The 26,378-nt window shown below is 39.7% G+C and overlaps 3 protein-coding genes across 3 annotated transcripts in view; 1 reads left to right on the top strand and 2 right to left on the bottom strand.

Moving 5' to 3' along the window:
- The window catches only part of LOC143280087 (transmembrane 9 superfamily member 4-like), a 51,004-nt gene extending 47,506 nt beyond the window's left edge, over positions 1 to 3,498 (bottom strand). The window contains exon 1 of the mRNA XM_076584606.1: positions 3,475 to 3,498. Within this exon, the coding sequence (XP_076440721.1) occupies positions 3,475 to 3,483 (9 nt within the window). The 5' untranslated portion in view covers positions 3,484 to 3,498. The remainder of the gene's footprint in view (positions 1 to 3,474) is intronic.
- A 177-nt stretch (positions 3,499 to 3,675) lies between these two features.
- LOC143280616 (small ribosomal subunit protein uS10-like) lies at positions 3,676 to 15,880 on the top strand. The gene is made up of 4 exons (XM_076585332.1): positions 3,676 to 3,802; positions 14,288 to 14,393; positions 14,672 to 14,871; positions 15,745 to 15,880. The coding sequence occupies exons 1-4, from the start codon at positions 3,800 to 3,802 to the stop codon at positions 15,799 to 15,801; spliced, it is 366 nt and encodes a 121-aa protein (XP_076441447.1). The 5' UTR covers positions 3,676 to 3,799; the 3' UTR covers positions 15,802 to 15,880.
- Positions 15,881 to 20,643: 4,763 nt separating this feature from the next.
- LOC143280086 (programmed cell death protein 2-like) overlaps positions 20,644 to 26,378 on the bottom strand; it is a 6,104-nt gene continuing 369 nt past the window's right edge. Inside the window, exons 1-4 of the mRNA XM_076584603.1 lie at positions 26,192 to 26,378; positions 24,456 to 24,715; positions 21,541 to 21,654; positions 20,644 to 20,837 (exon numbers count right to left, since the gene is read on the bottom strand). The exon at positions 26,192 to 26,378 is cut by the window's right edge and continues 369 nt beyond it. Of these exons, the coding sequence (XP_076440718.1) occupies positions 20,679 to 20,837; positions 21,541 to 21,654; positions 24,456 to 24,715; positions 26,192 to 26,378 (720 nt within the window). The 3' untranslated portion in view covers positions 20,644 to 20,678. The remainder of the gene's footprint in view (positions 20,838 to 21,540; positions 21,655 to 24,455; positions 24,716 to 26,191) is intronic.

Raw genomic sequence — 26,378 nt, 5'->3', positions numbered from 1 at the left:
TTTCTAATGCTTTGAAGTAGGTCTTGACCTGTTCTAACTTGTTTCTGGCCTGCACTGAAGGAAGGTCAAGCAGGTATCGCATGGTTTCTGTGGGCGTGTCTTTTGTTGTTCCAAGGATCAGCCTCATAGCTTCATTTTGGACTCTTTCTAATTTTAGGAGGTTGCTTTGAGACGGTGTTGTTAGCCCAAGTCCGTAGTCGATCACACTGAGGACGGGTGATTGGTATAGCAGGAAGAGGTGGCGTTGTTCAATTCCTTTGGTTGCCATTGCTTTTAAGACTGAAAGGCCCTTTTTGCATTTGAGAACAGTATTTTCCGTATGTTTTCTGAAGGTCAGCATCCTGTCGAAGTGTATTCCTAGGTAGCATAGGCATTCAGTTTTCTCAATTTGAATCCCATCGAATGACACAGAAGGTGGTGATTTGCTCGCGGTTTTGTTGTTGAGGGTGCACAGCAACGTTTGGGCTTTCGCTGGATTGATGGAAGATCCTGTGTCTTTGCACCATTGAGCAATATTGTTTAGTTGTTTCTGAACGGCTTTAGTTCTTTCCTGAGCATTTTTCGAAGTTTTGAAGACCAGGCCATCATCCGCAAGGGTAAGCACCCGAGCAATTCTATTGTTGTTTAAGTCTGCAAGGCCGTTCGTGTAGACATTGTACAGGACAGGAGAGAGCAGAGACCCTTGTGGCAGTCCCATGGATAGTTTAGAAGGTGCAGACATCCAATCTCCGAGGCATAGGACGACGGTTCTTTCCTGAAGCGCTGCTGCTATCCATCTTGTCAGTGTCAAACTTACTCCATACCTTAGTAGCAGCTCCATGAGGTGCGCAAACTGGACTTTATTGTAGGCATCTTCAAGGTCAATTGCTACTTATAAAAGCATATGATAATTGAATAGATAAATAAAGTGGAGGAGCAGATTCGGCCTAATGCAAAAATCAAACGCGCTGGTCATTGAGAGCCCACGCGTCCGTCAGTGATGCTGCATGAAAAGTCAGTATGCACAAATCAAACTTCTTTTTTTTTCCGAAAAGAAAGATTTGAACGAAATAGCTTCCGAGGAGAACCAAACACCCCTATCATGGAAAATGATCAAGTTAGGCCCGTGCTCGTCTGCAAGTGTATACATCGAGTCATGCCTGCATTGCAGACAACAAACTAAACTGAGAAGTCAAAAGTATGCGAACTGAACTAGTGTTCAGTTGACGTGACTGACGAATAAAACATACTTTCGGAAAAAAATGATAATATCCACCTAGTGAAATAACCAAACTTGCTTCCCTGATGTTAAGTGCTTGAATTATAGTCAGTCTCAGTCCATACTCAGTGGCTTATTACTACGTGACATTAGTACACGCACACGTAAGCGAGGTTTCTGATTTCAGTTGTGGAGGCGTCAAAGTACGGACGGCTTATCCGGCATTTTCGCTACACCAGATCTGCTGCCGGGACCCGTGATTTAGAAATACACTTGACTTGACTCAGTTGACTATTAGACGGTAAACCCCATGCAAGTATTCAGTTGTATACCTCCGTCAATAACTGATGTCTCCACGGAGCCTCCTGTGCGGTTTCAAGCATGGTAATTTTAGTTCACATAGTCTCTCCTGATACGGTTTGTCTTTCAGGCGTGATAGCAGTTTTGTTGCTCTGCGCTGAACATCCTCAATGCCACTGCATAATGACTTATGCATAGGCTGCCACACACAGTGCCCCCGCCGGCATATTCAAGTAATGGGCGCACTAAACTCTTGTACAGCTCAGTGGACAAATATTTTCTCATTGAGGTGGTCAAACCGATCTTCAAATCACACCAACTATCCTACTATTTTGCCTTCGCTGTGGACTGGGCTACCTGTTCCCTGAATGCCAGCCGAGTTGAATCAAAGATAACTCCTAGGTCTCTCTCCCGTCAGCGTCACTTTGCTTGATCTGTATCCTGTCTGACTCGTTTCCCAAGAAGTAGTGTGTTGCTTCTGACCCCTTCCTTCCAAGCTTTAATACGCTGCATTTTCCTGGATGGAATCTCAATAGCCATTTGTTTGACCACTCTTGCAGACGATCTAAATCTTCTTGAATGAATTAACTCGAATAAACAGAGGAGCAGATACCGGACCCTGAATGCCGAAAATCCAACTCGCTGGTCATTGAAAACCCACGCAAAGTAATGCTGCATGAAAACTGAAGTATGCATAGATTATGAATTCCGGTATTTATATTCTCCAGTGAAATACTGAGATCGCAATTTTGCCACGGCCAGGGTGGTGGTAGGGGACTCGGATCCGGCAACCTGGGCCGGAAAGCCGTGCGCAACTGAGTCAGTTCCAGAATTTTCACTCGGACTGATCAGACTAGAGACGCACTGACGGAGTCACGTACGTCGTCAGGTGTCAGTGTGCATCTTCAGTTGACGGTCTCGGTCTGTTCATGGCACACAGTTGTTTGATCAGTGAGACGGACATTTCATTGAGGTCAGTCTGCTCAGTTATCCAACTCAGTTGAGGAGGCGCCCAGCGCCACTGCGTTCAGACAACCCGAATCCACTGAGTTACAATTGTACGCTATGATAATAATAACACCGGTGGTAATAATACTCAGTCAGTAATGACAATTATAATAATAACTTGAATGATGATAACTTAGTTAAAACTAAAGAAATCAATTGATAAATGAGTCGATGAAACTTTAACTAAGTTTTGATAATGAACGGCCCGCATATGCTACTGAATCCTGAGTAAAAGCAAATAAACAAATAAATAAACTGGGAAAGAAAAGAAGAAAGTCATAACTAGTAACATTCTCAGTGCGGAATATGACTTGATCAGTGATGATAATATAAATAAATCACTGAGTCAGTAGATAAACGCGTGCGTGCGCACGGCACGCACACACCGCAAAACACACAAACACTGTGGAATACCACACGGGGATATTCTAGGACCAGTACTTTTTACTAGTACTATTCTTATTAATGACCTTCCAGACCAGCGTAGAATCATCTTGTAAAATCTTTGTTGATGGTACCAATATATATATATATATATATATATATATATAAAACACATGAAACAGTAACAATCTGCAGCAAGATCTAGACAAAAAACATGAAACAGTAACAATCTGCAGCAAGATCTAGACAAACTCCAGGCTTGGACAGAGAAATGGAATCTGTATTTTAATGTGGATAAATGTAAAGTGATGCACTGATGTTGGTAGAAGAAATCCAAACAAAACATATCATGACTATGCAACTGACTAAATAACACTACAAACATAGTAAACTCGTGTGACAATGAAAAACAACAACAAAAAAACCTATAGGAGTCACCTTTGATGGTAATCTTTCATTTGACCTACATATTCATAACTGCATAAATAAAGCAAATCAAATGCTTGGAATAATCAAAAGAACTTCTTATGTATCTTGACCGTGATATTTTTGTAAAACAATATAAAGCTCTGGTGCGACCTCACTTGCAGCATGGAAATAATATACTAGATGGTGTCCTTATCTGTCCAGAAGCGACCATCGATTGCAATAGCGTATATGGATCAGTCCGCACTCTTTGACAACTTGAAAACTTTTGTTTTGTCCTCTTCTGCGACTGTGGAAGGTAAAATAGACCATTTTGAACTTTTTTGTAACTGTGGATAGCTCTTCGGAAGTATTGGATGCGCGCGCAAGTTTGATGTAAAGACAACTTCCTTTTCCGTTTGAACGCCGACACATGTGCGACTCTTCCACTGCCGCTCGAAGTTTGCTCTGAAAAGTTACAACGTCGAAAAGAAATAGGACAAAATGGTATGTAAATCAAATTTTTTGAATGTACCAGGGTATTTCTGGTGAGTGACTGACGTCAAACACATAGACCATCCTGCTTCAAAATTTCTGGAAGTATTCTGGAAGCGGGAGAGAAGGAGAGCTGAGAGGCACTGGCGTGCCACTAGTTTGACCATCAGTAGGGACATTTTTCAGACAGCCAGGAATAATGTAACAAACATTGTTGACAGGGCAAAGTCAAAGTTCTGCTCTTCTAAAATACTTGCATGCACCACAGCCAAACAGCTTTTCAGCGCTACGAACAATCTACTAGGTAAAATGAAAAACACTGCTCTCCCTACAACATTTTCGGTGCAGGAACTCCCTCAAAAGTTTTCTGACTTCTTCACCGGCAAAATATCATGCATTCGTGAGAAGCTTGACTCTGTTGTGTCTCCTTCTTCACCCGTTCAAGAACGCGTGTACAGTGGTCCTGTTTTACATTGTTTCCAACCGGTTACTGAAGATTTTGTGAAGAAAGTGTGTCTGAGCGCTTGTCCGAAATCCTGTGAGCTTGACCCTGTCCGGTCTTCTTTGTTGGTTGAATGTATTGATGTTCTACTGCCACATATTACTCATGTCATCAATTCTTCCTTGCTGTCTGGTTGTTTCCCTGAAAGCTTCAAGTCTGCTGTTGTACGTCCACTCATCAAGAAACCATCTTTGGATCATAATTGTTTGAAAAATTATCGACCTGTCTCTAATCTGTCATTTTTATCAAAACTGCTAGAAAAGATCATATTGTCTCAGCTCTTAGCTCATCTGGAGCAGAATGGTTTACTTTATTCCCACCAGTCAGCTTATAGACGTGGTCATAGTTGCGAAACAGCCCTTCTTAGAATAGTGAATGATTTGCTTTCGGGATTTGATGAGGATAAGATATCTGTTCTCGCTCTCTTAGATTTGTCAGCAGCTTTTGACACTATCGACCACTCTATCCTCTTGAACAGACTTAAAATTCCTTTGGTATTCGTGACACTGCACTAGCATGGATCACGTCTTACCTGTCAGATCGTACACAGAAAGTGTGTGTAAATGGTACATACTCTAGAGTATCTGCCTGGAAATATGGTGTCACACAAGGGTCCGTCCTAGGTCCTGTTCTTTTCATGCTGTATGCGGCTCCTGTGTCGGATGTCATCAGTCATCATGCGATGTCGCATGAGAGCTTTGCTGATGACACACAACTTTATCAGTCGGCTTCCATAGCTGAATTTGATGCACTGGTGACTCAAACACAGGAGTGCATTGCTGGCCTAAAGGACTGGATGACTCTCAACAAGCTGCAATTAAATGATGATAAGACTGAATTTATGATAACCTGTCCAAAGAAGTTTCGTCAACATCCTTCCTTTCCTGACTCTGTTCTGATCAATAGCACACCTGTTTCACTTTCTCCCTCTGTTCGCAGTCTTGGTGTAATCCTGGACCAGTCTCTTTCCTTCCAACAGCACATTTCGAATATCTGTAAAGTTGCCTATTTGGAACTGCGTAGAATCAGCTCTATCCGCCACCATCTCTCAACCGATGCAACCAAGACACTTGTATGCTCTCTGGTTCTCTCAATATTGGATTACTGCAACTCTCTTTTGGCCGGCCTTCCCAAATACCTGTTAGACAGACTCCAACGAATTCAGAATAACGCTGCCAGACTCATTTGCAGAGCTTCTAAATTTGACCATGTTTCTCCTCTCCTTCAGTCTCTCCACTGGTTGCCTGTTTCTGATCGAATAGACTATAAGCTATCCACTCTGACCTTTTCTGCAGTCAACGGATCTGGCCCAAAGTATCTTTCTGAACTCATCCATATCTATACCCCGTCTTGCCAGCTCCGTTCTTCCTCTGATACTCGACTTCTCAGGATACCTCACGTCAGAAGTAAGACCTATGGACACAGATCGTTTTCTTTTCAATCGCCAAAGACGTGGAACAAGCTGCCTGATAACCTCCGTCATTCTGATTCCCTCGCATCTTTTAAATCTCGTCTCAAAACTCACCTTTTCCCTCAGCAATAAGTTCAGTTGTGGCAGGCCCACAACTACATGCATGTATATGAATGTGTATTGTGTGTGCGTGTGTTTATGTAAGTATGTGCCTGCCTATGTGTGTGTATGTGTTAGGGTAGCTGTTAGATACACATGTATGTTAAAATGTATGTATGCAGTGTGTGTGTGTGCGTGCGTGCGCGCGCGCGCGCGTGTGTGTGTGTGTGTGTGTGTGTGGTCACATTTTGGTGTGTGTATGTAACATAGATATAATGTTTTATGTTATCAAAAGCGTTTTTGTAAAGCACCTAGAGCAGATTTCTGGATAGTGTGCTATATAAGTATCCATTATTATTATTTTTAATCACACATACTTAACCGTGACCCAACTAGTGCAGACTCCGGCAGGGGTCTGACATTCCTGTCCTGTGCAAACTACTATCCGCCTATGCGGAGAAAATGAGAGAACTACGGCCGATAACCTCCCGGAAGTAGGTAACGTCCCCTTTGTCCCCCTGGTTATCGCCCTCTTTTTCCAGCAGCCATCTCGACACCTGTACCTGTGCACTTCATACGGCTAAGTTTTTCGCATTTTCTACCTGTCTATCGAAGAGCAGATTTCTGGATAGTGTGCTATATAAGTATCCATTATTATTATTATTATTATTATTATTGCAAGATGGGCCTCTGGGGCACCTGGGACTCTGACTTGGGCATGAAATTCAACCCCAAGAAATGCTATATCCTCAACATCCAACAGTCCTCCATCTACAACTATTCCCTCTGTAATATCCCGCTCCAACATGTTTCCTCCAACCCATACCTAGGCATAATTTCCAATGAATTTGAAAACATTGCCAACAACTCGAAGAAAGCAAACAACACCCCAGGCTTTCTCCGCAGAAACCCGAGATCCTTTCCTCAACACTGCAAGAAAAACGCATATCTAGCCCTCAACCGCCCACTCTTAAGAGTATGGATGCATCGCCTGGTCCCCATACCAACAGCAAGATATAAACCAACTAGAAAAAATCTAACGCCTCTCAGGTTTATTACTGGCGACTACACCACAAGAACCCCCGGAGCCATCACCAATATGTTATCTACCCTGCAGCTGCCAACACTACAGAAACGTAGAAGTGATCTACGCCTAACTTTTCTGTACAAGGTGGTTGAGGGGTTAGTACCGGCCATACCGCCTACTGGTTTCCTGACTCCACACAAAGTAGGACGTCGCATCAAACCTCACGACTTTAAAGAATACGACGCAACAAGTGCCATCTCCAATCACATCAGGAACAATTCAAGATCCTTTGTAGTAGGCAGATCTCAGACTGAGCAGTTCAGAAACTCCTTCATTGGCACTGTTCATGACTGGAGCCACCTGGACGAGGCAACGGTGACAGCAACATCTGTTGAGAGCTTCAAAGCATGGCTCTCAGGACACCAGTAATGCTAGGCTGCGCTCCCCCCCCCCCCCCCCCACCGTTGCGTTTATGTCATAAGTGGCTATAGCAACGTATTCTACAGATACAGAATTTTGTGGTATAATTTTGTGGTACAGTTTGTTACGGAACCAACACATTTTTGTGGTAATCAAACAGCAAATATTTTGGATTTAGTTTTAGCAAACAGAGATGACTTGGTTTATAATGTTTTATATTATCCCCCTATAGGTAAAAGTCACCACTCTAGTATTACTTTTGAAGTTGATATTGGTATTCCACTACCTGATAAGTCAAAAGGCAGACACTATTTTTATGATAAAGGTGATTATGAGACAGTGAGGCATGCATTGGATGATATAAATTGGAAAGAGACTTTGGAACTCAAATCTGTGGATGAGTGTTGGTCTTGCATTACTGATAAATTGAAGGAATTAAAAGATAAGTATGTGCCATCTAAAGAGTTTTGGACTGGAAACAAAAGTTACAAAAAGACTGTCCCACTCTCTGTTTTGGAAAAGATATGATTGAAAAGGACCTTCAGATGGTATAAGAAGTACAGGACGTCTGAAAATTATAATGCTTATGCACGTGCTCGAAATCAGGTTAAGAGGGCATTACGAAAAGCTACCAAGGAAAAAGGGATGTCTATTGCAAAGAACATTAAAAGTGACCCAAAGAGACTGTTTAATTATATTGCATCACAAACTAAACCAAAGGAGATTATTCCGAACTTAAGCACACCTAGTGGAACTTTAACTAACAATGACAAAGAAAAGGCTGAGGTCCTAAATTTGTTTTTCTCTAGTGTTTTCACAGTGGAAGATGTCACCAATATTCCTTCTTTTGAGTCAGAATGCAAGGCTTCAACAGATTATGTTGAAATATCAGAAAAGATGATTAGTGAGAAACTTGCACAGTTAAAGGTAAATAAAGCCATTGGTCCTGATGGAATACACCCTTATTTGCTAAAAGAATTGCATAATAGTTTAGCTATTCCCTTAAAGATTCTGTTTGTTAAGACTGTATCACATGGTAAGATCCCACAGGCATGGAAAGTAGCAGAAGTAAAACCAATATTTAAGAAAGGTAACAAACAAGACCCTGGAAACTATCGACCAGTAAGTTTGACATCGGTTGTATGTAAAGTTTTTGAAGGTTTCATACGTGATACTTTGAATAAACATTTGATTGATAACGACTTACTGTCTGATTATCAGTTTAGCTTTACCAGTGGTAGATCCTGTGTGACTCAGTTGTTGAATACTGTAGATGACTGGATGCAGTCACTTGAAAACAATAAACCAATGGATGCAATTTATCTGGACTTACAGAAGGTGTTCAATAAAGTTCCACATAATAGGTTAATTGCACATTTCTTTACTAACACTAGTAACAGAGTAACAAATGTTTGGGATAATTTGTCACAAGACGTTGTTTCCGCAGGAACAGTGAATACATTTAAAAATTATCTTGATATTCATTTAAAAAATTTTAAATACAAAACTCATTTACATATTTATTGATTTTTCAAGCATTGCGCACTCAATGTTGAAAAATGCACCAGACATGTGGGGACTCTTTTTCTTCCCCACTTCAAGCGGGCAAAAGGCCTTGGCAGGCCTGCACGCCTTGATATTGATATGATATTGATATGACAGTTTAGGTACAATCTTCCTTGGATCTCCAGGCCCCGATCTCAAAAACAATTTTTTGTTGTTCAATCCGATCCTTTCCCGAGCACAGAGATAGAGCACAGACTGTTGTATTCTTGTTCAGTATTACTATTAGTCAGTAAGTATTGCAGCCAACATCAGTCATTTGCTGACGATTCCCACATTATTACCGAGAGGATACTTACAAAAGAGGAAAGTGAAAAAATGTTTTACATGTCCGGCCACCGTCATTTGGTGTAAGGGTATGTATACGATCGGTGCTGGGCATCAACCCATACCTCCAACCCATACCTAGGCATCATCTTTTCCAATGACCTGAAGTGGGGCACCCACATTGCCAACATCTTGAAGAAAGCAAACAACACCTTAGGCTTTCTCCGCAGAAACCTGCGCTTCTTTCCTCAACACTGCAAGAAAAACGCATATCTAGCCCTCATCCGCCCACTCTTAGAGTATGGATGCATCATAATAATAATAATAATAATAATGGATACTTATATAGCACACTATCCAGAAATCTGCTCTAGGTGCTTTACAAAAACGCTTTTGATAACATAAAACATTATATCTATGTTACATACACACACCAAAATGTGACCACACACACACACACACACGCACGCACGCACGTACGCGCACACACACACGCACGCACGCACACACACACACACACACTGCATACATACATTTTAACATACATATGTATCTAACAGCTACCCTAACAAATACGCACACATAGGCAGGCACAAACTTACATAAACACACGCACACACAATACACATTCATATACATGCATGTAGTTGTGGACCTGCCACAATTGAACTTATTGCTGAGGGAAAAGGTGAGTTTTGAGACGAGATTTAAAAGATGCGAGGGAATCAGAGTGACGGAGGTTATCAGGGAGCTTGTTCCACGTCTTTGGCGATTGAAAAGAAAACGATCTGTGTCCATAGGTCTTACTTCTGACGTGAGGTATCCTGAGAAGTCGAGTATCAGAGGAAGAACGGAGCTGGCGAGACGGGGTATAGATATGGATGAGTTCAGAAAGATACTTGGGGCCAGATCCGTTGACTGCAGAAAAGGTCAGAGTGGATAGCTTATAGTCTATTCGATCAGAAACAGGCAACCAGTGGAGAGACTGAAAGAGAGGAGAAACATGGTCAAATTTAGAAGCTCTGCAAATGAGTCTGGCAGCGTTATTCTGAATTCGTTGGAGTCTGTCTAACAGGTATTTGGGAAGGCCGGCCAAAAGAGAGTTGCAGTAATCCAATCTTGAGAGAACCAGAGAGCATACAAGTGTCTTGGTTGCATCGGTTGAGAGATAGTGGCGGATAGAGCTGATTCTACGCAGTTCCAAATAGGCAACTTTACAGATATTCGAAATGTGCTGTTGGAAGGAAAGAGACTGGTCCAGGATTACACCAAGACTGCGAACAGAGGGAGAAAGTGAAACAGGTGTGCTATGCATCATCTGGTCCCCATACCTACAGCAAGATAAAAACCAACTAGAAAAAATCTAACACCTCTCAGCTAGGTTTATTACTGGCAATTACACCACAAGAACCCCCGGTGCCATTGCCAATATGTTATCTACCCTGCAGCTGCCAACGTTACAGAAAGGTAGAAGTGATCTACGCCTAACGTTTCTGTACAAGGTGGTTGAGGGGTTAGTACCGGCCATACAGCCTACTAGTTTCCTGACTCCACACAAAGTAGGACGTCGCATCAAACCTCGTGACTTTAAAGAATACAACGCAACAAGTGCCATCTCCAATCACATCAGGAACAATTCAAAATCCTTTGTAGTAGGCAGATCTCAGACTGAGCAGTTCAGAAACTCCTTCTTTATTGGCACTGTTCGTGACTGGAACCATTTGGACGAGGCAACGGTGACAGCAACATCTGTCGAGAGCTTCAAAGCATGGTTCTCAGGACACCAGTAATGCTAGGCTGCGCACTCCCCCCCCACCGTTGCGTTTGTCATAAGTGGCTATAGCAACGTATTCTACAGATACAGATCAGGTTCAGGTTCAGGTTAGGGGCGATGCAAGCATTGTAGCCTTGCGGCTTTATACGCCCCGTAGTTTTTCGTTTTGTTTTTTGTTGTCATTTTTTTTGGTCAGGTACTCCCAGCCCATGCTCACCTTTCTTCTTCCTGCAGTGTCCATCAGCCGTTAGTCTGGCTATTATTGACATGTGGGGAGGTGAGAAGCGTGGAGAGGGAGAGAGAAGAGAGGTCATCAATAAGCTTTTTAAAGGCATTCATGTTAGGTGCATGTTTGATTTCTGGCGTTAATCTGTTCCAGTTGTTAGTTACTCTTTAACCTTCACTGGCTGTTGCTTTTGACTACACTTGGAAGCGCATGTGGGTCGTCTACGACCCATACCGCTGTCGCTTTTGACTACACGCGGAAGCTCGTGGGTCGTCCACGACCCATCTTTAAGAGAGAAAAACCTGTATATTCCTCCAAAGCTTGTGTGGGTCGTGCACGACCCATAATTTGTAAAGAGACAAAAACCTGTATATTCCTCCAAAGCTTATAACAAAATATAGAAAAGGAAAACATATCGTAACAACTGATTACACACACACGTGCTCGCACACGCACACACAGACTCGCACAAACACATACACTCAGAAGAAACACATGCTCACGCATTCACACACACGCACATACACACACACACTCACGCACACAAAACTGATCACACACACAAAAGCATAACACCACATGCACATGTATACGTACAAACTCTACTTATGCACACAGAGATAGAGAGAGAGAGAGAGAGAAAGAGAGATAACTCATAGCATCCTATACACTCACAATCAAAGATATTCAGTCACACAGGTACATGTTGTTAGAGAAAGGGATGGAAGGAGGTTATACAACTTATAACTGAAGACAGGCGAAAGGGACAGAGGGGGGAGGGGGAGAGTAGTGGGGTAGTGAGGCATGGGTCATATACGACCCACACACGCGTCCGTGTGTAGTTAAAATGCCAGCTTTAATTACTCATTAACTAATTTTTTTTTTTTTTTTCTCAATTTTTGGCAAAAGTTGGCCTCTTAGGTGTAGGAAGCATTTCTGAAATTTCATTGAAAAATATTAAGAATTGGCTGAGATATTTGTGTTTTTGTACCCTTCTGGGTCGTGTACGACCCATGATAGCCAGCGAAGGTTAACTAAAAACATATTTTCTAATGTTGCTGCTATAATGTTGCTTCTGAATTTTGTCGGTACTGTTATGAGTGACAATGTTAGTTTGTGGATCAATAAAGAAACATGCTTTGTCAATGTCGTCAACATTATTATATATTTTATACGCTTGTATCAAGTCCCCTTGTACCCTTTTTGCTCAAACAAAAAAGTCTAAGGGAAAGGAGCTTTAGAATAAGATATTTTAGCCTTTCTTCATAAGAAAAATCCTTTATTTCATGGACTAATTTTGTTGCTCGTGTTTGTACACCTTCAATTGCAGCAGATTGACGCCTTAATTTTGGGAACCAAACCGTGTTTGCATATTCTAATATCGGTCTTACCAATGCTTTATATAGTCTTAAAAATGTACTACTGTCCAGAAATGTGAAGGTACGCTTGATAATACCAGTTCTTTGATTTGCCTTTTTAAAATTTTTTTTTGGTATGCATGTGATATGCTGGTCAAAGAGTAGGTTTTTATCAAAAATATTACCTAAATCATTTTCTTCTTCACATTTTTCAATAATAAACTCTTTATCACCTATTTTCATTAAGTAGTCCTGTTCAGGGTTTTTGCTACCAATATGGAGCACTTTGCATTTTGTAGCATCAAAGTATAGGTTCCATGTGTCTGTCCATTCCACGAGTGAATCTGTCGCTTTGCAATATTTGGTATTCTAAAGGGGATGTGTATATTTTAGTGTCATCAGCAAATATTTTACAAGTGCTGTTTACTGATTGTGGAAGATCATTTATAAATACAGTAAAAAGAATAGGTCCAAGTATACTGCCTTGGGGGATTCCACTCAGGACATCTGCACCATTTGATTGAGATCTACCAACCTTTACTTTCAGTGATCTGTTACTAAGAAATTCTTCTATCCAGTGAAGTGTTTTACCTGTGATTCCATAGGATTCTAATTTTATCAATAACCTTCTCAGTCGATGTGCAGTGAACAGCTTGACATCGGTCCCGAATAATTAACGGCTGTAACATTCAATTTTCAGTCAGTGACAGTCTGTGCGGACCTTTCTTGATTCTTGAGTTTGTTTTCGCTGCTGTCTTGCATGAGTTAATCACCAATGGCTGACAGAACGGCGTACAGAAAAGTCCAACCAGGAATCAAACTCTTGATCCACAGATTGGTCACATGACCTTCAACACCTCCTCTTGACTCTATATTTGACAAATCTCCCACCAAAATTACCAATGAACTCCCACTGTTGTTTTTTTCATTTACTGACGAACTCCCACCAAAATTATCGTATGGAACGATTACTGATGATGTTCAGTGACATTTTCGTCGGGATCTCTGCTAAGCACCAAGCTTTGTATCGATCGAGGATGGACACCCAGCTGCTTCAAATATATACAGTGATACTCAACCAGCACAGCTTTTGTGAAAGATACATCACTCAGTCAATCCAGAACTTGTCTCATTCTACTCTTGGACATTGCCCAACCCGTTATTGCCCATTGTACCTTAAATCAACCATGAGATTGTATGGTTTTTCATTTGTCAGGTTCAAGTAAGCATACTTTTGTTTCTTCATTTTTGTGTGATGAACTCCATGAAGGACTATCTTTCAGGTCATATTTCATCAAATTCATGTGATGACAACTGTCACAGAACACCAAGCTTATCAAGTTTGTTCTTTATATGACCCATGAAATATTTTTAATATTATGATATATATGTAGATAGATTTTAAAGCTAAACTTTATTTTGATTTTAGATGGTGATGGTGTAATGATGGACCATCTTTCGGGTCATATTTCTAATGATGAAAACCCAAACTGAACATCTCACCATTCTCTTTTTCTTTCTTTCTAAATTAATGACACAATGAGTAGAATGTTAATTAGTATACTTACTTTGATGTCTCTTCAAACTGAAATTGTGTCAGTGAAATGACATATGATGCATGGAATTCTTGTTTCACTTACATGTTCTATAACAAAAGTTTTTTTAAAAGAGAAAAATATCCAGCACACTATAGCTTTTATGAGCTGGCACTAATCTACAAGGACTGAAAGAGGATGCTATATGTTTTATGGATTTCCTTTCTCCTATCTGGATTTTATCATGATGATATATATATTGAATTTGCTTTTGTGGTCTTTGCTAGTCTCAGTGTATATATTCATTCTTTTCAGTCTGCATACCCAGCCAAAGGAGACCAGAAGGCCCCAGTTGATGAGGCACCCATCCACCGTATCCGTATCACTTTGACAAGCCGCAATGTGAAAAGTCTTGAGAAAGGTGAGCGATTTCTGATGATAATTTAGTTTTCATGAGTGGGACTAGGAGTGACAGGATTTTTGTAAACACAAAAAAAGGAAGAAAATTCTTATTGAAATGACGGTATGCAGATTACAATAATATGGAACTACTCTCACTCATAATTTTTTTCCTATGTTCCTGATACTGAAAGTTCATTGACAGTGAAGTAATTGCCTTGATAATTGACTGGTCATTCATCTGTGTTATCCTTCGTGTCCATCAATATAGTTATCTTTTCATGAATCGTTTGTTGGCAGTGTGCGCTGATTTGATCAAGGGTGCCAAGGACAAACAGCTGAAGGTGAAGGGGCCAGTGCGCATGCCTACCAAGATCCTGCGCATCACCACTCGCAAGACACCTTGTGGTGAGGGCTCAAAGACTTGGGACCGCTACCAGATGCGCATCCATAAGCGCATCATTGACCTGCACTCACCCTCTGAGATTGTCAAGCAGATTGTATCCTTTTTTTCTCTCCATGTTTCATGTTCTGCAGCACATTGTTGGTTGAAAAGTACGGCAATGTATTTGTGTGTGTTTTTTTGTTTTCTTTTATACCTGCCTTTCTCTCTCCCCCCCCCCCCCCCCCCACCACCACTCATGGCACCTCATTTTGATTCATTTAATGCTAGGAATTTCATCCACTTTTTTCTGCCTTTTTCCTTTGGGTCCATTCACCTACATACTTTGTTAGGAGAGATCACTTTTTCAGTTAACAGTCCATGGCATGCTTGATAAGTGACTGTAGATAGTCACCAGTTGTGAGTATAAATGGTGAGTTGGATATTAACTGCCTGATCTGCATTATTTGCCAGCAAGTCTTTTTCTGTGTGCTTTTTGATCCCATTGTTTTTCTGTCGTGTGAAGTGATAAGTTAAGCCAACAGTTGGTGACTTAATGCCTTGAGCATGGCTTAATTGTTTCAGAGTTTAGTATAGTGGTTAGCAGTGTTTAGGATTGTTTATTAAGATTTGTGTAGAAGGAACTCTGTGTCTGGCATCTTGATTAAAAAGGATGTTTCTCTTGTGTTTTTCAGCACTGGACTGGCTGTGCAATCAGTTCGGCTACACAACAGTAATTTAGATAATTTGGTACCTTTTCAGATTATTGTGCTGCTTTCAGTGTACATGTACTCACATATATGTCCAAAGTGCATGTAAACTGTTACAGTGGGTTTAATCTTCCCCTCTCCCTTTTCCAGATGATGTAATCAGATTCAGCATAATGGAGCATATCCATCCTGCATTTCCAGTATGTCTGCTATCCGTGTTTCACTCTCAGCCCTGCCACATTTCCAGTTCTTAAAAGTTATGTCCTTAACACTTGCTTCAGACTTCCATCAGCATTGAGCCAGGTGTGGAAGTTGAAGTGACCATCGCTGATGCATAAATGAAAACGTCACCACCAGTGTACAGATGCTTTATCTCATCTCAGGTCAAAAAGTGAATAAAGTTTTGGAGGAAAATTTCTCATGTCTTTGTGTTGAATGTGTACTTCTAAGAAATCTAGGAAGAGTGAGTGTTTGTGTGTCTGAAATCTGTGTTGTGTATGAGAATGGGTGTGTAGATTGTGGGAGTTACATTTGAGTGTAGACACACAAATGAATGCATGTGCTCATTTTCTGGGAGTGGACACTATGTGTGTATGTCGTGTATATGTAAATGTAATTTGTGCGTGCGTGTGTGTGTGTGTGTGCGCATGAGCATGCATGGCCCTGCCAAGTGATGCACTATGTGTATGTGAACCTCACATAAGGTGTTTGCACACTGATGTCGATGTGCACACATTTTTATCTAATATTTCTAAATTCTGACTCACTTGTGTAAACAAGGTGAGTATGTTTTAACCCAGTGTTTGGTTGTCTGCGTGTCCGTGGTAAACTTTAACATTGCCATTTTCTCTGCAAACACTTTGACAGTCGACACCAAATTAGGCATAAAAATAGGGAAAATTCAGTTCTTTCCAGTCATCTTGTTTAAAACAATATTGCACCTCTGGGATGGGCACAAAAAAAATTTAAAAAAAGAAGCCAAATTATATGCAAACTGCATTTACTGTTATATTTATATACTTTTTATTCTCTAAACTTGGCACTTTGATCTGATATTCTGACACAACAAGAGCAGTCATTTTTATCATTTTTTGTTCAAATGGGAACTTCTTTTGCTAAGCATGGAAGTTATATTTATTTTGCAAATGTTCTGGTGCAAATAGTAAAAAAGGGAAATTAATCTGTAATTAATGCTAAGGGACTTAATTTGCTTTAAACCGATCTTTCTCATCATAAACATTACATTTTGAAATTATACTCAGTACATAAAAAGCTTATGTGTTTTACTCTCAGTGTACAGGGCTTTCACTATGTTCATTCGCCCAAGTGGTCTTTTTCGGAAAATACTAAAATCAATACGACGAGTGGACTTTATAGATCTATTGGCTGAGCCCTGAAGGGTCATGGGCAAAAATCAACTGCGTACACATATTTATACACATTCAAAGCGCGTACTCATATTCTTCGCGAATGCAAACGACACCATTTTGTTTCAAGTTGTTGACCTGCCCGTCCAATCCTATATTCAATCGACAATACACGATAACATGTGATGGAAAGTTGGAGAAGGAGACCATTAAATATTTATTCAGAGAAAGATTTGTGAACGCCTCATCACTTACTGCATTATGCCCCAAACTGCCATAAAAATATGCACAGAATCAGTCGGAATTCACAGTTAAAAATAATAAACCATGTGAGTTAATACCCTTGAATTGATGAAACGTAAAGATTTCCAGTCTTGACTTTTCTCAAAATGAAGTCCTTTTCACTTCATAAGATGTTTAGAAGTACTTGTACTTGGCTCTACATGTTATCAGTTTAACAAAATACTTAATTTTCATATCAACTTTAAAACTATAAAACTAGAATGAACATAAAAGAGAAATTGAATCGACCATGTCAACCGGGTGTAACTAACTGAAACTTGTACATCTATCTAGATCCAGAGAAAACGGATAAATGTTGCAGTGTGATTGCGGTGATAGCCACGTCTCCTTTACCGTGGACTTAAAAAGAATTTTTAATTGCCCTGAAAGATTTTTTGAATGCCCAAGATACACCAGAATAATATGATTTAAACAGTGTTCTCACTGCGAATACCGCATTCAATTTATCACCCTTTAAAAAAGCATGTTTAAATATTATAGTTTTGAATGTCAGTTAAGGAGCCATGATAGTGTAATGGGTAAGACAGTTTCTTCTCACCCTGAACATGCGGAGTTCGAATCTGCCGTTTGACTTTTTTTTTTCTTTTCTTTTAACCCGAAGCTTTATAATAACAAATACAGAACACATTTTAATGATTAGATTATCACAAGTGAGTCTTGAAGGTCTTGCCTCTCTTGTTATTTATTATTATATGTATGTGTGTGTGTACATATGGAGCAGTCCATATGCTTAGACACCTCCTTTAAACTGAAACTGGAAAATGTTTTGGTGGTGAAAATATTATCTTCATTCTTGCTTATGTTGCTGTTTGGCTTGGAAATGGCTCATGACAGTGGCTGACTTCTTTGAAAATTTATATCCAGGACAATCAAAGAAACAAGGGTATCAGTTTTTATGCTTGTTTTTATGGATCATGACCAAAGGACAAACAAAAAACCCCCAAAAAAACAAAAAAAGGAGTGTCTTAAATGGTCTCCCCAGTATAAACCTGGTGAATAATGTCCATATCCACCAGTAAAAACCTGGTGCACAATAGTAACCATCCATGTAAAAAAGGTCTCCCAAGATGAAGTAACAACCTGGTGCACAGTGGCAACCATGCTACAATTTCCACATTCACTTATAAGTGTTGTATAACAGGTCTTTAACATGGATAGGTTTTTGGTGTTTTTTTGTTTGTTTTTTTGTTTGTTTGTTTTTTTGAAGAAAAAATACTGTCATTTAGGCCGATTTTCTTTTTTCATTGGTGCATGTTGGGTATGTTAAGTTTCCATAACCCCTTGAACACAGACATAGGTTGGTTATGGGATCTTTAACCTATTTAGTATACAGCGCCTGGTAAACCCCATAGTGTGACATCTGCTTGGAGAAAAAAAAATGTGGCGATTATGGGGGCCACCATGTCATGATTACCATGGAGATGCACATCTTGCAAGAATGTGGCTTCCATTTTCTCTACCATTTCTACTTCTGCCTGAAAAAAAATGAATGCTGATATCTGCAGTAGTTTGAAAAATGTATAAAAAAAAAAAATTAAGGTTTAAAAATTAAAGTGCTTTCTAAAATTGGCTGGCCTCAATGTTTGGCGTTTTACTGTAGGAGACAACCATGAAAAAGAATCAAGGGATCCACTGCAGAGAACTTGGTAAACGTGCAGCTAAATGAGGCAGAAACTGACCTGGATATTGACTGAGATGAAGTTGTTTGAATCTGAATGTTTATTGTTGGACAATTAGAAAGAATGATTTCCAGAAAGCCAGAAGAACCCTGATGGTGCCTAGTAGTTTTGAATATCTGAAATTGTCAATTTTCTGTGAAGAAGTAGGGTCTAAACACAACATTCCACTTGATGCACAACCACTGAGAACCACAAGCTTTTTTTTCCCTCTTTGATGACATGCAAAATTCGAACTGTTTTATTCTTGCATTTCTCCCCGTTTTTCCTTCTTTAACTTATAGCTACATATAAGCTGCTTAATATCTTCACTTGTAGAACTTGTAAAATACTTGGTTTTGACAACGGTGCATCAATACAGGACACTGCTATTCATATTGTCTTATATGTGAGAAAAAGCAAGCAAAAAAAAAAAAAAAATTTTTTTTTTTTTAAGTAACGCAAAACATAAGTAAAACATCATGGTGCTTTTTTTCTCTAAGAAAATGGTCAAAGGGAACTTCTTCAAACTTATCATGTAGCAAGATCAGTATTCATTGAACCTAAAATAATATTTAAAATAAAATCATTTGAGTTTCCTTTTCCCTATGTTCCTGTCAGTGTGTGACAGAGTTAGAAGCGGAGTAAGTCGGTGAGGGATGGAAAGTCACCACCACCTTGTGTTGGACAGTCTAGCTCTTTCCCTCTGAGTGATTTGGGGCATAAAGAATTTAAGAGGTTCCAAATTGATCTCTCATGTTTTGTACTTTGATTTTCTGTTGTGTTTCTTTTGATCAACAGCCAACTTTAATAGCAGTTTGTTATTTCTTCTTTCTCTCTCTTTGCTTGTTTAGTTTTAAAATATGAAGTATTACAATGTTACAATACGAAGAGCTGCTGGCATTAATTAAGAAATCTTTGTATGGGCACATAACTGACAATATCCAGTGGCCTTGCTATAACAATCAATAAAATGTTGAGAGACAAAGATGATGTACTGACAAGAATGACAATAATGGATACTTATATAACACACTACCCAGAAATATGCTTTGGGTGCTTTACAAAAACACTTTTGTTCACATAACACATTACATCAATGTTACATACACACCAAAATGTGACTAATAAACCAAACACACACGTACACACACACTCTCCATACATACATTTTAACATGCATATTATGTACATAGCAGCTACCCTTGACACATACAAACACATAGGCATGTACCAACATACATAAACAGATGAGTGTGTGCGCGCACACACACAAACACAAAATGCTGAATCAAGGAAAAAACTTTGCAGAGACCCACTCTTTGACACAACCCACAGACCTGGATGAATCTGGTGAACAGTTCTTCAGTGCACTGCCCCACTCACTCTTCACAGAGTTGAGAAGAAGAAAAAGAATGTAACAAAATGTCACAGATGGCATCCATGACAATATCTAAAGATTTTCTGTTTCTGAGATGATTTCTGTGTGACTAAGGTTACCTTCATAAAGCACTACGACTGAAAAGTATAATTCCAACAACAAAACAATTCCATCCCCCACCCCCATACAAGACCCCACACATTCTTGATATAAACAATTGACACTGATATTTATTAAAAATAAATACTTCCAATAAGTTGCAGACTGTGACAAACTACAAGTCTTGTAAAGACTGGGTAATCACACACCTGGTATAATCTTGCAATAAATAAAACTAAAAGTTCCTGGTTTTCAAACATGAAGTTATTTTCCAAAGCAATAACAGATCTATTACATAGCAGCTTTAAAAAAGAAAAAAAAAGAAGACATTAAAAACTTGTAAATTGGGTTAAAAAAAACAACAACAACAAAAACTGCTGTTCATGTGCAAGGTTTATTTCAGTATCTCGTCAGTCTGCAGTGAAATCTTGTTTCCAGAGGAATTCTGTGACGTAGTTGTTGCCTATGGCACAGGAATCTCTGCAAGTGTAGACACACAACGTGCCCCAGTCCAAACTGTTGCCATCCTTGTCGTCCACACCCAGGTAATTCAGCAACTGAGGCATTACCTGCAAATGCACTAAGTCAATAAGACCAGGAATGCCATAAATAACAACTATTTACCCAGGACAAGACTTAAGCAAAGCACAGGTGAGGAGCTCTCTTTTACTTCAATACTGATTCTGTAGTCAGCTGGAATATAATTTCCTATAAATTCCCTCTCCAATCTGAAGGACATGAACAGTGAACTAACCCAAATGTTAATCTGGGTTACCCAGGAGGTGGGGGTAGGGGCTAAGGTCTTATTTCTTGTGACAGAACCAACATTCTGGTGTTCACAGTTGAGGCTTGTGTGTGTGTGTGTGTGTGTGTGTGTGTGCATATTTATGGATTTTTAAAATTTCTGTTTGTTAGACATTTTCATTTCTTCATACATCACTCTTACACATTGTGTCTTCATACATCACTCTTATAGCTTATGTGTGTGCAACTGGTTTTAGTCTATCAACAGCTATTGTGCATTTTTATTTGACTGCTTTTAATCTCTTTTTATGGTGTGCATAATCAGAAAGTTGATGTGCAACTTTGCATAGATCTAACTCAAGCCAACAAAGCTTTTCAACAAGAAATGAAACCAGTCATCAGCTGATGAAAGTTGATGAAAACTGGAGCAGAACAAGTAGTTACAAAACTTGATGCAAAGTGCAGCTTCTGGTACAATAATAATACAATGTAAAATAACATTAACAATAACATGGATGATTCACAGACCTGAAATTCAAACTGTCTGGGTGCTCCACATGAGCAGTCAGGGATATCCGCCTCCTTTGCTTGGTGTTTGATGGATACCCACAGTGGTTCTCCCCCTTTACAGTACCGCAACACCTGACACAAACAAAAGGTGACATGACTTGGTGGTGAAAATGTACACGAACACATGCACCTGTAAGTGTATGAATAGTCCAACATTTCTACCAAGCACAGACAGCAAAAACAGAATCATGTGCATGCATGTGAGTTAGTGTGTAAACATGTCTGTTTCCTTAACCATCACAAAAAAATTACTGATCATTCTGATCTCTAAATTTCTGCAGTGAATCAGCAACTGTCATCACATGTCTTGGTCACAAAACTGTAAATTAACTTAAAACAAAAGGAAATTGACTGTTCAAACAGGATAAAACAATACAAAACACTTAAAGGGTTCTTGACTATAACTAAAAGCTGATGTTTCAAGTTGGGCAAAGCTTCATCACTTTTAGTTTTTTGCTTTTCCAGAAACAGATAATCAAATCATCTTGAGACACAGTTCTTTTCATAAAGTTCTCTTTTCCATTTATCATAATGTTGAGTATTGAAAACTTCAACTTTGTATCACTGTCTATTCATACACTAATTCAGTGTGTTTTGTGTCACTTCTCAGTCCGAGGAAGGTGGTAGAATGGTTAAGACGCTCATCTGCCAATACAGCGAGTCCATGAGGGTGTGGGTTTGTATCCCACTCTCACCCTTTCTCCTACGTTTGACTGGAAAATCAAACTGAGCATCTAGTCATTTGGATGAGATGATAAATGGAGGTCCCGTGTGCAGTAAGTACTTGGCACACTGAAAAAGAACCCATGGTAATGAGTGTTGTCCGCTGACAAAATTCTGTAGCAGATTCCTTCCTGATAGATACACATAATAATACGCTTGCACTCAAGGCACGACTGTTGCCAGTGTTGGGTTATACTTATACTACAGGTCAGACGTCTGCCTAGCAGATGTGGTGTAGCGTATGGATTTGTCCGAACACAGTGACGCCTCCATGAGAAATTGAATCTGAAACTCTCAGTCAGAATCATATTAACTTTAGGAACTGACAGTATTACTTTTGAAAATAAAATCATACTGACACAGTCCACAGCTGCTCAGCCGAGCACAAAATCTGGCTCTTTAGTTGGCCTGAGCAGCGTCTAGCGTCTTGGGTCAAACATTTTTTAATGCCAGATTTTCCCACCGCACTCTGCACTGGCTGGCGCATTCGCCGCGGTATTTCTGGCCCCGCGCGCCAAACCTGGACACTGCCTTCTTTGTTTCACTCGGCCCCGCAGCCCCTGCCCCACTTTTCCCACGTTTTCACAGCATCCACACATTTCCTGCAGCGATTACAGAAAGTTGAATTATTGCTATTCCTGCTTGTATTATTGGAGTGCAGTTTGATTTGATTTACACAATTTTATTATTTTATCAACATCTTCATTTCATTTTTTTTACCTTAAAAAACTTTGTCTTTCTCGTGGAATGAAGGGGTGAGTGTCGGCGAGGAGTCGCACACGTTTGTCAATACACTAAAAACACGTGTGCACAGCATTCGGGATGAGGAACAACAGATAAATGTTCTGATGTGGGAACAGCTGACCGCTGTGTCCCCTTGATTGCAGGGTGTTCTGTTGCTTTCTGACAAACCAGCAGGCAGACAACAGTGCTCTTGAACATTGTGTGCGTGTGTGCGAGCCTGTGTGTGCGCGCATGCGTGTGAGCCTCTGTGCATGTGTGTGTGTGTGACTTGATTCATAAGTGTTTATGCTTGTGCGTGCTTCCAATGTCTGTGTGTGTGTGTGTGTGTGTGTGTGTGTGTGTGTGTGTGTTCACACATGCGTGTGTGTGCCCAGCCGTTGTGTGTTGTTCAATTTTTTGTTGCTGTTGTTGTTTGCATGCATAGTCAGTTCACATAAAAATAATTTGTTATATTGAGATTTGTTCTGTTTAGTGTTTTGTTTGTTCATCTGTTTGTTTTATTTGTTTTTATTGTTTGTGCATTTTTGTTCTTTTTTTTTTCTGTCACGGGAGTATTGGTGGATATGCGTTTCGACAAGTGGCTCCCTATTCTAAGTCATTAAAAGTTTGAATTATACACCAAACATTTACTGTTTACTTTGCACTTTCAGTGCATATGTTTAGCGGACAATTTTGTGCTGTGCTGAAACCATTTTATGAACAAAGAACAGCAGAGCAAGGATACCGCTAACAGCTGATGAGACAGAGAGCAGTGCAATGTGTGTATCAAATCGCCACTTCACAGCAGTGCCAAAAGCCGACAGACACTCACCCCGCTCTCCATCCCCCTGCTGCTCGCACTCACCATGCTACAGTGTGTTCATGTAAACACTTGTTGTGCTGCCAAGAAAAATCGCACAACTCAAAAGGTAAGCTGATCTGCATGCAGGCATACTAAATGTTCTGTGCGATTTTACGATGTTATTGTGATAAGCACCTGTTTTCTCAAAGAGGGATTTAAATTTAACGATTTTTGCAGTCATGTTTCTGCTTGTCCTTCTCTTCTCATTCTTCATGTATGTTTCAACCGTTGCTGCAACAACCGCTATGTAAGAAAACATATTGTGTTTGGAGTCAATGGAAAGCTTATTTTGCGTTCTTTTTAGAAAACCACTTCTTTAGTCGTTATTTCCGATCCATCCGGGGAGATGATCGCGAAAGAAACAAAGCAGATTTACCACTGAACAAGCGTACAGCGAGTGCCACTGGCACGGCCTGTTTGTCAGCCGCGTTTATTTATATTCATGCCCTACTTCCTGGGTTCACGAACTTTCACTGGGCCAACTAAAGTGCCAGCACTGAAAACCCGTGAGTCATAAAAAACAATATCCATAAAATGCAAACCAAACCATCATCCAGCAACACACCTGATCCTGATACAATGCCACCCTCTTTTTAAACTTTTTAAACTGCTTGTCATCTTCACTCTCCTGTGTGGCCATCCCTTCCAGCTCCTGGTCGCTGAACTGTGTGTCTGCCGCCTGGTGGGTGCTCATGGCACTGACACATTGCTCATACTCCTGCAAGGCCTGCTCTTCGTCTTTCACACTTTTGTCAGGTGTGTAGTCTTCCTCCTCCATTTCCAGGTCAAACTCTGGGAAGGTCACTCCACTGACCACTATGTCCACTGTTTAACAACAAAGTAAGTCCTGTGAATTAATGGTAATAATATCAAACTTAATTCAACGTAAACAACTGAAGAAAGTAAATACTAAATTAAGTGAAATTAGTTTTCACAAAGTACATGTCAGTGTGACTGAATTACACAGAATGACACATGTAATAACCAAGCTGTTATGGAACTTTCAGAACCAAGCTGTTACAGAACATTCAGAACAGTTTATATGAAACTGGAAAGCAAATATCAAAACCCCCACAGTTTACTTCAAGACATCTTGAACAAACAGTGAAAATTTTCTTTTCTTTTTCGCACAACATAATACTGGGGGAAAACAAGTGCAATTAACAAACAACCATTCCATTATTTGGAAATAACTTTGAAAAGATCAAAAGAAAAAATGTAAAAAATAAAAATGAAACTTCAAAGACAGCAATTTATAGATGGAGAGAGCCAACTGTATCATTGTATGCCTGATATGACTGCAGTTTTGTCCCCTACAGACTCTGCAGATATTTTGGCATTGGCAATGAATTATTATCCTCTGTCAGTCTGTGCCATGTGAACCAGAGACCCATAATAGTTTAGTGGTGTTCTCAATCATAGCTGGGAAAAGTCACAATCCAATATCTCATCTGTGATAATCCAATGTATATGCTGTGCTCAACAGTAATTGCCAATTAACAGTAATGCTCAATATTGTTTCACATGATCAGAAATGGGCAACAATATTCCGCATTACCAGTAATGAGAAAGACAACCTGTGAGTGTTATTAACTGGACATATGTGGTGGCAAATGGAAGGAAGTGGGCAATGTCTCTAACAAACTCATCTTCTCTATTATTCATTGTATGTTTCTTTGTGTTCTTTTTTCTGTGTGTATGTGTTGATGGGTAGGTAGGTCTTTTTTTTCTCTCTTGGATGAAAAAACAACAACAAGTGAACAAAGTCTAAGTTTTAAAGTCACTGTGACATAAAACTCATAATGATTTTTTTCATTTAAATTGTGTATCATATCTTCCTTTCTAATGACTGGCCATTACTCGTCACTGGTAACAGACAAAAAAATATTGCGCATAAACAGTAATGCACAAATTACTGTTAATGAGCACAGCATATTCTGCATCTCTCTCTCTACATATATAATGTGTGTGTGTGTGTGTGTGTGTGTGTGTGTTTATAGAAAAAATTACACAATTTGGATATGGTATAAAATAAGCATTTCCTTGTAAGTGTAAAAATCAATGTTCTTCCCAAGGATGCCTTCTCTTTTCCTCAATATTTTCCCCTTGGAAACATTATATATATATATATATATATATATATATATATATATATATATATATATATAAATATATCACTAGATGTGTTGTACTTGTAGATATGTCTCAGTTCGTGGGCTTTGATGCCTCTAGTCTCTGAAAATGAACTGTGAAACTACAGTAAAAAAATCAGATTTATAATTTGCAAAACATTCAACGTACCTGTTCCTTGTGGAACTGACTTCCCACACACTTTCTTATGTCCTGCTTTCCAGTGCCGCGTCTGGTGATCCTTTCCACAGTAACTTACTGAATGACACTGACCACACCGTTTGGTGCCTTGGCATCCACATACCGCGCACAGTGCCTGGTATTTGCTGGCTGATTGTTGAAAATCATTCCATTCCGA

Source organism: Babylonia areolata, chromosome 3 (genome assembly GCF_041734735.1).
Source record: "Babylonia areolata isolate BAREFJ2019XMU chromosome 3, ASM4173473v1, whole genome shotgun sequence".
NCBI lineage: Eukaryota > Metazoa > Mollusca > Gastropoda > Neogastropoda > Buccinidae > Babylonia > Babylonia areolata.
Note: the sequence above shows the minus strand (reverse complement) of the source record. Positions and strands in the feature narration are given on the sequence as shown.

What these genes read in the sequence shown, in the direction of transcription:
- LOC143280616 (XM_076585332.1), top strand. An exon ending in TGTGAAAAGTCTTGAGAAAG is followed by an intron (nt 14,394 to 14,671) that starts GTGAGCGATTTC and finishes GTTTGTTGGCAG; the next exon opens with TGTGCGCTGATTTGATCAAG. An exon ending in CTGAGATTGTCAAGCAGATT is followed by an intron (nt 14,872 to 15,744) that starts GTATCCTTTTTT and finishes CACTTGCTTCAG; the next exon opens with ACTTCCATCAGCATTGAGCC.